The 14,545-nt window shown below is 35.4% G+C and overlaps 4 protein-coding genes, 1 long non-coding RNA gene and 1 pseudogene across 8 annotated transcripts; 4 read left to right on the forward strand and 2 right to left on the reverse strand.

Moving 5' to 3' along the window:
- Positions 15–1,323, forward strand: LOC104720592 (proline dehydrogenase 2, mitochondrial-like; the record flags this gene model as incomplete). The annotated part of the gene is made up of 3 exons (XM_010438477.1): positions 15–666; positions 739–979; positions 1,115–1,323. Coding segments are annotated over 3 exons (927 nt in total), but the record flags the coding sequence as incomplete, so codon positions are not given.
- LOC104719537 (ribosomal RNA-processing protein 7 homolog) lies at positions 1,673–3,935 on the reverse strand. 2 transcript variants are annotated; one of them, XM_010437482.1, is made up of 8 exons: positions 3,824–3,935; positions 3,487–3,588; positions 3,239–3,391; positions 3,031–3,147; positions 2,616–2,744; positions 2,399–2,496; positions 2,092–2,305; positions 1,673–1,914 (listed from the first exon to the last, which is right to left on the reverse strand). In XM_010437482.1, exons 1-8 carry the CDS (start codon positions 3,864–3,866, stop codon positions 1,829–1,831), a joined length of 942 nt encoding a protein of 313 aa, XP_010435784.1. In that variant the 5' UTR covers positions 3,867–3,935; the 3' UTR covers positions 1,673–1,828. The 2 variants fall into 2 exon arrangements, with proteins under 2 accessions (XP_010435784.1, XP_010435783.1); XM_010437481.1 differs by having other exon boundaries at positions 3,487–3,591.
- LOC104719538 lies at positions 4,293–6,192 on the forward strand (annotated as a pseudogene).
- Positions 6,582–7,344, forward strand: LOC109126975 (late embryogenesis abundant protein 2-like). Its single transcript, XM_019230991.1, has 3 exons — positions 6,582–6,701; positions 6,834–6,902; positions 7,015–7,344. The coding sequence occupies exons 1-3, from the start codon at positions 6,645–6,647 to the stop codon at positions 7,087–7,089; spliced, it is 201 nt and encodes a 66-aa protein (XP_019086536.1). The 5' UTR covers positions 6,582–6,644; the 3' UTR covers positions 7,090–7,344.
- Positions 7,883–9,245, reverse strand: LOC109126771. 3 transcript variants are annotated; one of them, XR_002033589.1, is made up of 4 exons: positions 8,933–9,245; positions 8,596–8,859; positions 8,411–8,473; positions 7,883–8,233 (listed from the first exon to the last, which is right to left on the reverse strand). It is a non-coding gene; the product is annotated as an uncharacterized LOC109126771 (long non-coding RNA). The 3 variants fall into 3 exon arrangements; XR_002033590.1 differs by lacking the exon at positions 8,596–8,859 and having other exon boundaries at positions 8,933–9,239; XR_002033591.1 differs by lacking the exon at positions 8,596–8,859 and having other exon boundaries at positions 8,411–8,492; positions 8,933–9,239.
- On the forward strand, positions 13,130–13,637 carry LOC109126978 (protein GLUTAMINE DUMPER 7-like). Its single transcript, XM_019231006.1, has one exon. The coding sequence runs from the start codon at positions 13,175–13,177 to the stop codon at positions 13,475–13,477; it is 303 nt and encodes a 100-aa protein (XP_019086551.1). The 5' UTR covers positions 13,130–13,174; the 3' UTR covers positions 13,478–13,637.

Genomic DNA, 14,545 nt, shown 5'->3' on the forward strand with positions numbered 1-14,545 from the left:
TTTGTTTTGAATAGTTAAGCTCAGTGGTGGTCAAGATCACAGCGATTTGTCCAATGGATGTCTTAAAACGAGTTAGTGATTTGCTCCGTTGGCAATACAAGAACCCAAATTTCAAACTTCCATGGAAACTCAATTCATTCCCGGTTTTTTCCGGTTTAAGTCCTCTCTACCACACAACCACTGAACCGGAACCATTGACCGTAGAGGAAGAACGAGAGCTTGAGAAAGCTCACGACCGCCTCAAATCTGTTTGTCAGAGATGTCAAGAATCGAACGTACCGTTACTGATCGATGCTGAAGACACTATTCTCCAACCTGCGATTGATTACATGGCGTATTGGTCGGCGATCAAGTTCAATACCGATCAAGATCGACCTATTGTTTACAACACGATTCAGGCGTATTTGAAAGATGCGGGAGAGAGATTACACTTTGCTTTACGAGAATCGGAGAAAATGAAAGTTCCTATTGGGTTTAAATTGGTGAGAGGTGCTTATATGTCCAGTGAAGCTAAGTTAGCAGATTCCTTGGGTCACAAGTCACCGGTCCATGACACAATTCAAGATACACATGATTGCTACAATGAATGTATGAGTTTTCTTATGGAGAAAGCCTCAAATGGATCAGGCATTGCGGTCATTCTAGCTACGCATAACACTGACTCCGGTATGTTATCACCCCTAGATTTAATGGTGATATTTTCCCTAGACATTGTTATACTTAATGTTTTATTTATAGGTAAACTAGGGGCAAGGAAAGCAAGTGAGCTAGGAATCGATAAAGAAAACGGGAAGATCGAGTTCGCACAGCTTTACGGGATGTCGGATGCGTTATCTTTCGGACTGAAAAGGGCCGGCTTCAATGTTAGCAAGTACATGCCATACGGGCCAGTCGACACTGCGGTTCCATACCTTATCCGGAGGGCATATGAGAATCGTGGTATGATGTCTACAGGTTCTCTAGACCGCCAACTTATGAGGTAACTAACCGGTTTAACACTGATATGGTTTACTCATTGATATATAGTTTCGGTTTATATCGTAATTAGTTTGGAAAATATCGTTTTCTGCCTAGATTTTGGTCTTAACAATGTGGTTTGTTTGTGTCTTTGTAGGATGGAGCTTAAGAGGAGACTTATGGGTAGGTGAAGACAGGAGATAAATGTGTTTCAATAATTTGGCAAAATTTAGATATTCTAAATTTTATATATAAATGGAATAGCAAGATATCTGAAGTAGGTTGATCACAAAAAGGGTATATCTATCATCCACAAATGTATAAATCCTGCGTGATCAATGAAAAATGCAATTTGCTAATTTTGTTCAAGAATTTATATTTTTATTTATCTACCATTTTTGAAGTGTGTTCTTCATATTAATTTCAAAAAATTATTTAAAGAAAATGTATCAAAACAAAAATATATTAACTAATTCCAAATTTATATTATCTCTTTTAATTATTTGGTTAAAGACTTTCAAATATCCTATATATTTAATCCACAATATATGAAGAATGCTCTGATAATACTGAGAGATGACGATGAGGAGGAACATATGAAACAAACAAATAATTTGGTGTTTTTTTCCCAGTAAAATGGCAACTTTATAAGTCCTGGCCTCCTCGGGCCGGTTAATGCGATTTCAGAAGGTGATCCAATTTTTTAATCTTTAAAGGGGAAAAGTAAAATTTTCATTTCGTTTAACAGCCTGAAATTGTCAATTACAAAAATTTGATCATAAAACACATTCATGATATTCTTGCCGAGTTTCATGAGGCTAAAACCCACAAAAATTAAAACTCAGGTTGTTCCGTATGGGATCTGTTTTTCTTAGAAAGGCTTAAACCTACGAGTAGCTCGAAGTTGTTGTATCCTCTTCTTGTCTTGCTCAAACTTACTCTGAAGCGCCAAGATTTCTGTCGACAAACAAGAAACACACAAAACCAAGAATCAATCATCAGAATAAAGGGCAGACAGATCAAAGGGCCGCTTGTGACTAAGGGGTGGGTGCGTATAAAATCTGACTGGAGCCAAACCGAAACTGACACAAAACCAAGTTTGAAGCCTTGGATATAGAAAAAGCCAAGGCTTACCGTTGCGTTGTGCTTCTCGCCTTTGGAAACGGTAGAAACCATGAGCGACAGGCTCACTCTGTTTCTTCTTAGCAATCTTATCCTCCACCGCAGCCTGCGAGAAAGATCCAACGGCTGTTCCAGTTTCAGTTTCGGTTGTCTTTTTCCTTCCTTTGTGATGCACGACCACAGTCCATCCACCTTCTGCAGCTTTAGCTTCACTATCTTTTTTCTCCTGTTCAACACATATGACAGCATTAGGCAAAAACGCGGTGGTCACTTAGATAACAGATATGTACGCTTAAAAATATAGGACGGAAAGAAGAACCTGTTCAAGGCGCTCTTCGTGAGCAGTCATAAAGTCATCGATTCTCTTTTGCAGCTCGTCTAAACCAGGTCTACTCTCATAGTAATCAGTAACCCACTCTGCAGTTTGACAGAGGACTTATCAAGTTAAGGCAGAAACAGATTCAGGAGTGTTCAGGCTTATCTAATCATATGCTGCTAATAATAGAAGAGAGCAATAATTTTTGTTGCATTCATACTTTTCATTCCCCTTGTGCAGTCCTCATCGCCTGAAGAAATTTCATAAACATCTTCCTCCTCTTCAATTTTGTTCTCTTTCGTAGAGGTCATGTCCATCTTCTTCTTCTTATTTGATTTCTTAGACTTGCCTACAAAATAGATTTTGCTTTATTAAACAAGAACCTAAACAAGATGATGACTGCACCAAGCAGCTCTGTACTACCGGTTACTTATTTCAGTTCCATTACGGCCATGGCAAACTTATATAAAATTCATAAAAAATCTCACATTAGAATCACATGACAGATATAGATAGACAGTAAAGTTCACATACTGCTAAAAAGAAATATTATACAATGACTTGAAACTAGCTAAGGTTCTTCATGCAAATGAATGAGTTAACTGCATATGATTAGACAAGCCTGAACTACTCACCTTCTCTTTTCAGATGATCATCTTCAACTGAAGCGCTACTTATTTCCTCGGCCTTCCTTTTCTTCTTTGTCTTGTTCATTTTGCCCTTCTTTACTTTGACTTTCTCAGTTGGAATAGCTGTTACAAGAACCAAAGATACTAAACTCAATACGAGAATCTAACAACTGGGTAGTAGTAGATTGCTCTGCCAAAAATAAAAAGAATTCACCTTCTAGCCTCGGTTCACTTATATCAACATCACTTCCTTTCTCTTTCTTCTTCTTCATCTTCCCACTGACCTTCCCATCAGCTGGAGAGCTATCTATTTCCTTACTCTTCTGAATCTTCTTCTTCTTTGTTTTGAGTTTCTCACTTGAAATAGCTGTAAGCCAATAAAAAAAAAGGTACTAAATTCAACACCACAACACATCTTATAACACTAAGAAGTTCTAGTTCCATTAAAGCCAAAACTTTCACCTTGGAGCTGTGTAGCCTGAGGCTCCTCGCTTAAGTCAACATTGCTCACTGTCTCTTTCTTCTTCCTCTGAATTTTTTTTCCAACTCTCTTCCCATCAGTTTCTGCTGCACAAAGATTAAACCCTTTGCAATTGAGTTCAATGTCATTCCAAATTAAAGCTCTCAAAGTTTCGAAATCAATTACGTTAACTCTAAGAACACAAATCAAGTATACAATAAAGTACAAACTCTTACAAGGTCTTTACGGTTTTGCAGTGAAACCTCATAAAATCAACAATTCAAAATCGTGAAACCCAATTAAGCAAGAAAGAAAGAAAGAAACAAAATTAAATCCTACCTTGGTGAAGATTACTCTTTTTCACCTTTCTCCTCTCTTTCATCTTCTTTTCTCTCGGCGTCGACGCTATCGGACAAATTGGGATTAAGTCAGGGCACGACGATGTTAAAATTAGGGTTTTGTGAGGTTTTGAACTGAAGCAGAAACAAGGGTAAAGTCGTAATAGTAGCAAGACGAGAGGACATAAACGTATTTCACATAACCCGGTCCGTTCCCGGTTATTCATTTACATTCAATTCGGTTCGGTAATTAATCTATGAACTCGGTTTGGTTTCGAAATATTTTGATCTTTCCATTTCCAAAGCGTATTTCTAATAAACCGGTCCATACCCGGTTACAACAATACAATGATCGATTCCGGTTTTAAATTCGGTTGTTTACTCACTATTGGTAAATAATCCGGTCTGATTCTGCTACTAAAGAAATTTAAACCGGTTTACGGCTTCTCAAACTCGTTGCTGCACATGAATCGTCGTCTCTGTTGCTGCAACACCTGAGCAACAAAACAACAATGGTGAATTTGTTGTCTGCAAATGGAGAAGCCTTGATTGCACAAAGCATCTGTGGAGCTGTGTTGAAAGGAAACTGGAAAAATATTCTGAAACACAAAGCTGATTCTGGGTTATTAAAATCAGCGATCATCACTCAGGTAATCTCAGAGCTTTCTTTGTATTCTGGCTACGGCGGACCTTCTCTTTCATGGAGTTTCTATAGCTGGACTGATTCGTTACCAAGTTGTAAGCATAGTTTACAATCTTCTTGGAGAATGATTTTGATTCTTACCAAGTACAAGCATTTCAAAACTGCACACCAACTGCTCGATAAATTGTCTCAGAGAGAGCTTTTGTCATCTCCACTTGTTTTGAGATCTTTACTTGGAGGTGTTTCAGAAGACCCAGAAGTTTTATCTCACGTTTTTAGCTGGTTGATTATATATTATGCTAAATCCGGGATGGTCAGGGATTCTATTGAGGTGTTTGAACATATTAGGAGTTGTGGATTGAAACCTAGTTTGGTGAAAGAGAGATTGACTGATACAGTTTGGAAAGTTTTCAAGAAGATGGTTAAGTTAGGTGTTGTGGCTAACATTCATGTGTATAATGTATTGGTTCATGCTTGTTCTAAATCTGGAGATCCTGAGAAAGCTGAGAAATTGTTGAGTGAGATGGAAGAAAAGGGTGTGTTTCCTGATCTTTTTACCTATAACACGTTGATCTCGGTATATTGCAAAAAGGGTATGCATTACGAGGCTTTATCCGTTCAAGATAGGATGGAGAGAAGTGGTGTTGCTCCTGATATCGTCACTTATAACTCGCTCATACATGGGTTTAGTAGAGAAGGTAGAATGAGAGAGGCGACGAGGCTGTTTCGGGAGATTAAAGGAGTTGTTACTGCTAACCATGTTACTTATACTACTTTGATTGATGGGTATTGTAGAATGAATGACATTGATGAAGCTTTGAGGTTACGTGAGGTAATGGAGTCAAGAGGGTTTTGTCCTGGAGTTGTGACTTATAACTCGATTCTACGTAAGTTATGTGAAGATGGAAGAATACGAGAATCTACCGGCTTTTGACTGAGATGAGTGGGAAAAAGATAGAACCTGATAATATCACTTGCAATACTTTGATCAACGCATATTGCAAAATCGGGGACATGGTATCTGCAGTGAAGGTAAAGAAGAAGATGATTGAATCGGGGCTAAAGCTTGACATGTATTCATACAAAGCATTGATTCACGGGTTTTGTAAAGTGCTGGAACTGGACAATGCAAAGGAGGAAATGTTCACTATGCTAGAGAAAGGCTTGTCTCCAGGATATTCAGCCTATTCTTGGCTCGTTGATGGATTTTATAACCAGAACAAGCAAGAAGAAATCGTAAAACTCCCAGAGGAGTTTGAGAAAAGAGGTCTTTGCCTTGATGTTGCTCTATACAGAGGATTAATAAGAAGGATTTGTAAGTTAGAACAGGTGAATTACGCCAAAGTGTTGTTCGAGTCAATGGAAAAGAAGGGTTTGATGGGAGATAGCGTAATATACACTAGCATGGCTTATGCGTATTGGAGAACAGGGAATGTCACTGAAGCTTCTGCTTTGTTCGATACAATGTATAATCGACGGTTGATGGTAAACTTGAAACTGTATAAATCCATCAGTGCCTATTACGCTGGTGATAAAGATGTTTTGAAGTTCTTTTGGAGTCATGTAGGTGATAGATGTCTTATATCGAAGAGTATCTTACAAGAAATGAACAGAAGTGAGGTCTTGTGAAGTTAACTAGTGAGTGCCTGTATAAGCTCAGTACTGATCATGATCAATGTTGACAGATCAAATTTTATGATGAATCATTTTCTCACCTAATGTTTTGAAGAGGCTTTGAGATTCCTATGTTGAGCAATGTAGTTAGCAAGCTTAGTAAGCTCAATGTGTAAGTCAGAAAAAAGCTTCAGCGTGTAATTATCTAATCCATCAATTTTAACTGGATTCAAACTTGTAATAGTAATGCTGAATTAATCAAATCAAAACAGTACTAAAACTTAAAAGACGAGATCACAAATCATTAGAACGAGTCAATCGAGCTAAAAATATCCCATATAACTCTGATCTGAACTAAATACGGATTAATCATCATAATCTCCACTTGACCCGGAACACCTCATATTACCAACACTTTAATGACAAGTGTCAGAAAATGAAAGCTTCATGGGACCTATATAAACAATGGAACCTTTAGAGGAAACACTTAACTCAATTCAAATCCTACAATCTCACTTTAATTTGAAAACAAAACTTATCTTTCTCTTAACCAAGCTATTTGAAAATGTCAAGCAACCAGAACATTAGCTTCCAAGCCGGCCAGGCCAAAGGTCAAACTCAGGTAATCCTAAATTACTTCAACTATGATATTATTACAAGAGCTGATTCATAATTAATAGGGATCTCTTCAAGTAAAAAAAAAAAACTTTTTAACATGCATTAATATAATTATTTGTTATTAACTGGTGTTCAGGAGAAGGCTAGCACCATGATGGACAAGGCTAGCAACGCTGCCCAATCTGCCAAGGAGTCCCTCCAAGAGGTTTGTAAAATTCATATAGTTTTCATGAATTAGAATAGATCCCACCTAAATAAAAATATTAAGTAAGTATTCTTATGTAAATAATAACTTGGAATTAAATTGTTTCATACAGACGGGCCAGCAGATCAAGGAGAAGGCACAAGGAGCTACCGAATCAGTGAAGAATGCCACCGGCATTAACAAATGAAGACAATATCATTCCATTTCCATGATGCAACTTTTTTTTTGACGAATAAAAACAATAATTCATTTTTTGAACCTAAAGATTAGGTTTAATAGTTTGATTATTCAGACTGTTGATTTTTAAAAAATATATATATTACTACTTGTAATGGTTTTTGCTTCTGTTTGTTTTCTCATGATCATGTATTCTTTGTGATCCTTTCTCATTTTTGATTTTCTCTCATAAATTAGCATAGAAATTGAAACATTATTTGATTAATTATGCAACTTTTAGTTAATTTGCTTGCCTGAAATAAAAAAACCACCCAAAATTTTATCAAACCAAACTGATTTAGGTGTTGACTGGTTCTCCCGCTACCTCCCGCAAACGCTGCGTTTGCGGGTGGTAGCGGTTGCTAGCGATTGGAACCAATCACACACTACAAGAAAACATGGAATCGCCGATTACAAAACAGTCACTATTCAGTCGCACATTACTTAGTAACGACTGATTGGCGACTGACATGCGTAGTCGGTAAACAGTGCGTCGCTAAAATAATCAGTCGCTAAACAGTCGAAATGGAGCTATTAATTGGCGACTGATAATTGTGGTCGTTCTTCCCTCGCCAAACAGTCACTAAATTTAGCAACTGAATTGCAACGCTTTAGCGATTGATCTGGTTACTCATTTGCGACTGTTTTGGTTACTGTTTTGTGTATGTTTCGGTGACTGTTTGACGACTATTTAATTATCATGTTTTTAAAAAATGAATTATTTGATTTTATAATACCAAAACTGACTATGAAAACCATAACTAAAACATAACAAACATGAAATTAAACAAACATAAAATTAAACAAAAACATAAGTTTAATTTTACATCCAACATAAGTTCAAGAAAACATCCAAGAGTACAAGTCGCAAATATTACAAAAGTTTTCATAAACATGAGGGAAGGAGGGATAGTGAAGGAACCTAACTTTGAACATCAGAAGGGTTTGGATCATTGGTTTGAGACTCTAGGAAGAAAAACATATTTGGGGTCACTTCCCGGTAACCAGGAGGAATTGAAAGCTTCAGCATCCTTTTCAATCCTATCTTCATCATCTTCCCGTCACTGCTTGGTGCGTTTTTCCCAAAGATGGTTGAGTTCTCTCCCACAATAACACTGGAGAAACCAAACGGATTATTATTAGCAATCAAAAGTCATAAAAAATATATATACAAAGTTTTGTTTTGGTGTTAAGCGCTTCACGCAGAATCATTGCTAATTGCCTTATGAAGACAAAAGCATGCTAATATGATGCAGAGATATATGTGCTGATAAGCTCAATGAAGCAGTTACCAGATATATGTGCCTTATAAAGTTTTGTTTTGGTCCTCATGTACAAAGACACCAAAACGAGACCTGCACCACATCAATGATTCTAAGAACCATCATTAGTTTTTTAAGTCTGAAATAACAACCAAAGTTCAAACCATAAATCCCACATGTATCAATCTTAAAATCCAAGTGAAAAAGCTTCATACGTTGTCAGCAAATCACTAGAATACATGTGTGATTACCAACTTTAGTTCCTTTCCTCATCCTCTTCTACAATTAAAAACCAAACCAAAGGAAATAAAAAAACAATCACAAAAAGTAACCCTAAATTTCTCAACTTTAAGCGTTAAGAAACTCCATTCGTTAAGCTTAATCAAAGCTTGCTTCCTCATTCCCACATCCCCAATCTTCATATTATCTTTACAAACTTTATCACTAGGCTTCAAGACAACAAATACCTCATCTGAAATCTACAAAATCAAGCTCTTAAACAAAAACTTCATCATTAAAGATGGAGATTAAGAGGCGGAGTTGAGGAATTACCATGGGTGATTCTGGGTTTCTATAGAAACAGATTTTGTGTAGTAGAGATAGCCAGATCTGGAGTTAAGGTGACAAGAAATGGTGGAAGATGTGGAAGCAGAACGAGGTTCAGTTGAATCGAGTGGGTTTGGTGGTAGCTGCGGCGGAGGAAGACGACAAGAAGATAAGAGAGAGGAAATCTGGAGACGATGAGAAGAGGAGATCTGAAGAGGAAAGGAGATTTAGAGACATAGAGGGGAGAGAAGATCTCGAGAACTTAAGCCATGTTCTATTTTTTTTTTTATTTAGATTCACAAAAATGTAAACCTAAATAAAAACATCTTTTTGTTTTGGGTTTTAGTCGTTTGGTTATAGCCCAAATGGTTTAAGGCCTAAATTAAATATATCAGTCGTTAATGAGTAGCTGCTTAGTCGTAATGTTTGGCGATTGTCAAATTGGTTTCGAAATTAGTTTTAAATTGGCGACTAAACTGCAACATTATGCATCAGTTTCGAATTAGCGTGTACTAGGCGACTAATTTATTTTAGTAGCCATTCAATAGCAAAACAATCGCAATGCAGTTGCTAAATTTAGCTACTGCTTTTTAAGTCGCAACTTGCAGTCGGCAATTCTATGTTTTCTTGTAGTGACATAAAACGCTCCCAATCGCTCTTAATCGCTCCCAACCGCTTCAAACCTCTGAATTCCAAAAGCTGCTTCCCGCAAGCGTTTGCGGTTGCGGGCGATTGCGGTTAGATATTTTTTTATTTTTATAAAAAACTTAAAAGAAATCAATGATAATGATTTTTTTTTGTGTTATATCTTATATCTAACCATTTACTCATTAAGGATGGGAGAAAATGAAGTACGGATACGATTACATAGATTATAAAATAAACAATTAGAAGAAAATAATATTCTAACTAACAATAACCCGGAAAACTTGATGTAAATTTAATGACACATCGCACATAAGTTTAAAAAAATCTAAATAAATATAATATTTCATCAGAAATTTTAAAAAAATAAGATTATTTTGAAACATTACAGTGAAAATAACTAATTGAGACCAACAAATTGGTACCCGTAAAACTCTATACCGGCTCTGACTATACCAAAACAATTTTTTTTTGTGGTTTTTAAATTTTGTTTTTGTTACAATCAGAAGCAGCCTAATTTTTTGCGGGTGACAACTTGATTTTTGGCTATGGCTTAGTTTTGGTTAGCGTTTTTTTTTTGAGCTCTGATAGTACCAAAACAAAAAAAAGCTTTGGCTCTAATTATACCAAAACAAAACTTTTACACAGATGAAGTTAGACAAAATATTTTCGTCACTTATATTATACTAGATGAGGACCCGCCTGATCTACGTGTTTAAATTTTTCTAAATTAAATTAAATTTAATAAAAATATATTAAAATTTGTTGTATGTTATTTCTAAATTTTACTTTTATTATAATACATTGATTTATATCGATTTACAAATTTTTTATGTATGTTACTATTAAAAGTGTATTTTTTACATATAAATATACTTTATATTACAAATATATTCTTTATCACCACCTAAAAAATGTCTATATGAACACATTAAGCCAACTATTTTACTTTCACTTCTGCATAGTTTTTTAATTATTACAATTATTTGCTCAAAAAACATTTGAATAAAAATATATTACATAATATACTAATCAATGATATATCATCACGATAATGTATGACCACCATGGAAAAACCTCGGCTTCGTCCTCATCCCTTATAGAGAGAACGTTGCGTCCAACCTCCTCCACCATGCAGAGAACCTTGGTTACACCTTCTTCCCTTGTGGAGATAACTTTGCGCCCAACCTCCTTCACCTCTCTTGGGGAGATTACCTTCTGTCCAACCTTCTCCACCATAGAGAGAACCTCGGCTCTGCCTTCCTCCTGTGTGGAGAGAACATGTTAACGTATTTTTGCTATCTCAAAATGGCTTTCTCCAACAACCAATTAAAGTAAAAACATTTTTCTAATATTACAAAATCTTTTGATAGTAACTAATGTTAAATTTCTTAATATATTCGTGGAAGTAAAAAACTTAGCTTATGTATTTATATATTACATAATATACTAATCAGTGATGTATTATCAAAATAATGTATGACCACCATCGAGAAAACCTCGGCTCCGCCCTCATCCCTTATGGAGAGAACCTTGTGTCCAACCTCCTCCACTATGGAGAAAACCTTGGCTCCGCCTTCCTTCTTTAGGGAGATAACCTTGCGTCCAACCTCCTCCACCTTCCTCCCTTGTGGAGATAACCTTGTGTTCAACCTTCTCCCCCATAGAGAGAACTTCGGCTCTGCCCTCCTCTTGTGTGGAGAGAAAATGTTCACGTCTTTTTGCAATCTCAAAATGGCTTGATCCAACAACCAGTGAAAGTAAAAATCTTTTTCTAACGTCAAAAAATCTTTTGATTGTAACTAATATTAAATTTCCCAATATATTTGTGGAAGTGTCTTTGATACACCATGATATAGCATCTATCTATGTACACCTCAACCGCCACCTTGCTTAGTGAGCTCATGTCCACTCTCAGTCCATGGGCCCACCTTCATAAGTGGGCCCAACATCTACTCCCGGCCCGTAGACCTACCCATATTCGATGACCGATGTATTACGTTCGGGAGGCTTTTACAAACTTGTTTATTGACCCTACAAATCAACAAATGATCTTTTTATGTGTTTTGTCCTCACTCGCACAGTTCTGACAATCACTTCTAGGAAGTTCACCCATCATGAAGTTCTCTCAGGACCCTTAACCGAATAATAAATGTATTTTGATGACATATGTGGCCAAATCATTTATTTTAAACCTTTCCGTAAACCAGAGTGTCACAGTCTTTAAGCTCATATGGATCTATCAACAACGATTTATGTTTTTCCAATTTATATATCTATGTTTGTTGTAAGCTTGTGGTTTTTTTTTTGTGTGCACATTGTACATAGATCCATAGGAGCTTAAAGACCGTGACACCCTGGTTTACGGAAAAGTTTTAAAAAAATGATTTGGCTACATAGATTGATAGATTGGAAAAACATAAATCGCTTCTACTCGTTATCTCCCTTTGGGATTGAATGAATAATGATAATAATTATGTTTGCAAAAAAAAAAGGTTTATGACCAACCTAATCAAGGTTGAGAAATTAGAAAAAAAATAATTTGGTATAACTAAAGAAACAATAGAAAATTATAAGCATGATAATATATGAATCCGTTTGACAAAAAAAAAGATAGTATATGAATCCCAAATAATGCAAAGACAAAAATATAAATTAAATAAAACAATCTAAAAATACTATAATAAATTTTAAAATACAGTGTTAGCAAAAGAAGACGCATATACTAATCTTTTTTTTAGGTTAACATATTAACCTTACCTATTCCCAATTGAAAAAGGAGAAAATATGAGAAAATTTTGGTTTAAAAAAATAAGAAAAATTTATCTTCCCATTAAAAAAAATTTCTAGTTAAATAAAGTTGAAACTAGTATTTTTGAATTAATTATTTAAATATGCGACGATGTTTATATAGTAGTGAGTATTTACAGAATTTAGAATTGATAATTAACAATATATTTTCCTTAATCTCCTTTTCTATATTTTTTGTAGAATTAATAACTTTAAATTAAAAATAAGTAAATAATATTATAATTTCAAATTTTATGAAATATATATATATATATATAATTTCCTTATAATTATTTTTTTTTAAACTTTTTATTTTTTATAAATTATGTAATTTTTGATAATTATCCTTTTACATTATTAATATTTTTAAAAACGAAATACATATATTTTTAATCAAATTATTAACTTTTACATGTCAAAATATGACAAGAAAACTATTCATATGTACTTTTATATGTCTTGTACAAAATCTCGATAGAGTCAACATCAACTCACAGATCGATATATAATAAGAAAATAAGTTTTTCTGTTTTAATAAACTGATTAGAAGATTATAAGAAAATATTAACTTCACAAACACAAAGGACATAAGGTTGATAAGAAAAGCGAGACAAGAATATCTCAAGTGTTCAAGAAAGAATAAATCCTTTTAGGACTAAAACTCAGAAGGCAACTTGGCATCTAAATACTGTGCAAAACCTTTCACTTTTTGGTAGGTAAGACCATATATTTATAAATAAAGCCCACAAACTCGAGAAGCAAAAAGTGGTGAAATAGGCAGGGAAGATCAGATTTCAAGCTAACAACGAGAAAATGAGTCTGGACAGCAGTTCAATGGTCCCAGTTAACTCCGGGCTAGAGAATTTGAACTCTCCTGTTCTCTCTAAGATTTGTGCGTGGGGTGTAATGTTTGGGCTCTTTGCGGTTTCATTAATCGCTATGGCTTATGCTTGCTACCACAAGCAAAACGCTTCGAATTCTTGCATCGAAGAGCAAGAGAAACAAGGAAAGAAGCAAGTGTTGAAGCCATTAGATATGGAACCAAAGATTGTTGTTATAATGGCTAGTAATGATAACCCTACCTTCTTAGCCAAGCCAACCAAGATCAATGCATGACCAATATTGTCTAGAATAATCATGTCCAAAATCGCTAGATTTTTCTTCCGATATGTTTGTTCATTGGGTTCGATGCACATGACGCCACCATCTAACTTAACATGTTTGAAGTACATTTTTGTGTCATCCTCTCTTATCTTTGTATCCAAACAAGTCCCAACTAAATTCTCTACAATTATTACAACCAAACACAATTATTTCCTTATTTGATAATATTAATTTCCTAAAATTTATATACCTAATTTAAATTAATATGTTAGATTAAACTTTCGTTGACTTAGCCGTATAAGGCACGTCGTTAAATGATCTAACAGAATAATAACAAAGAAGAGGCTCGAACTGCTTACCTTAAAGCTCTAACTTATGAAGACGTGAAATAACCAGCTGACCTAAAGTGTTTTCTTGACATCTTTTACAAACGCATATAAGTATTTATACTCTGTGTCGCTTGAAGACTTCTTCTCCACCATTGGAAAGTGAAAGTCACCGTAATCTCCATTGATACACCCTGTTCACCGTAATTTGTATTGTGTGTCGATTTCAATCTCTTTGCATAATCGATTCACTATGTTCGTCGTACTCGTCTTTGTTAAAAGTTTCGATCTTTAAATCAGTTGCATACGACCATGAATTTGAAGAAGAAGACTCTAGGCAACATACGGATATTTTGGTTTTTCTATGCAAATAGATGAATGCAGACTCAAACATGATATGATGCAAAAATTTGAAATAAGAATCACAGAAAACATCATCAGATACATCATCTCAAACCCTCCCCCAAACTTAAATTACACAGTCCCTTGTGTAAGAGAAATTTGAAGAAGGATTTGAGAATCACAACAAAACCAATGCATGAATGAAATGTTATAGACAAAGGAATGGTAGGAGTACCTCAGTAGTAAAAGGAGGAGTCAGTGCTCGCCCAAGGAGGAGCGTGGTACTGACGTTGTCCCTCGCCTTGTTCAGGATCCGCAAGAGTGGCCTCAGCTGCTTGGTCGACTTTCTGCTCAACCGTTTGCGTGTTCTGATCAACGTTATGCTGGTCGTCGCACTGCATGTCTTCGATAA

Source organism: Camelina sativa, chromosome 10, assembly GCF_000633955.1.
Source record: "Camelina sativa cultivar DH55 chromosome 10, Cs, whole genome shotgun sequence".
NCBI classification, from domain to species: domain Eukaryota; kingdom Viridiplantae; phylum Streptophyta; class Magnoliopsida; order Brassicales; family Brassicaceae; genus Camelina; species Camelina sativa.

Excerpts from the sequence above, each read along its gene's own strand:
- LOC104719537 (XM_010437481.1), bottom strand. The coding sequence starts at position 3,866 with ATGAAAGAGAGGAGAAAGGTGAAAAAGAGTAATCTTCACCAAG. Across the intron at positions 3,148-3,238 it reads AAGTGAACCGAGGCTAGAAG|CTATTCCAACTGAGAAAGTC; the intron begins GTGAATTCTTTT and ends TTCTTGTAACAG. Across the intron at positions 2,497-2,615 it reads CTGCACAAGGGGAATGAAAA|AGTGGGTTACTGATTACTAT; the intron begins GTATGAATGCAA and ends GTCAAACTGCAG.
- LOC109126975 (XM_019230991.1), top strand. The coding sequence starts at position 6,645 with ATGTCAAGCAACCAGAACATTAGCTTCCAAGCCGGCCAGGCCAAAGGT. Across the intron at positions 6,702-6,833 it reads AGGCCAAAGGTCAAACTCAG|GAGAAGGCTAGCACCATGAT; the intron begins GTAATCCTAAAT and ends ACTGGTGTTCAG. Across the intron at positions 6,903-7,014 it reads CCAAGGAGTCCCTCCAAGAG|ACGGGCCAGCAGATCAAGGA; the intron begins GTTTGTAAAATT and ends TGTTTCATACAG.
- LOC109126978 (XM_019231006.1), top strand. The coding sequence starts at position 13,175 with ATGAGTCTGGACAGCAGTTCAATGGTCCCAGTTAACTCCGGGCTAGAG.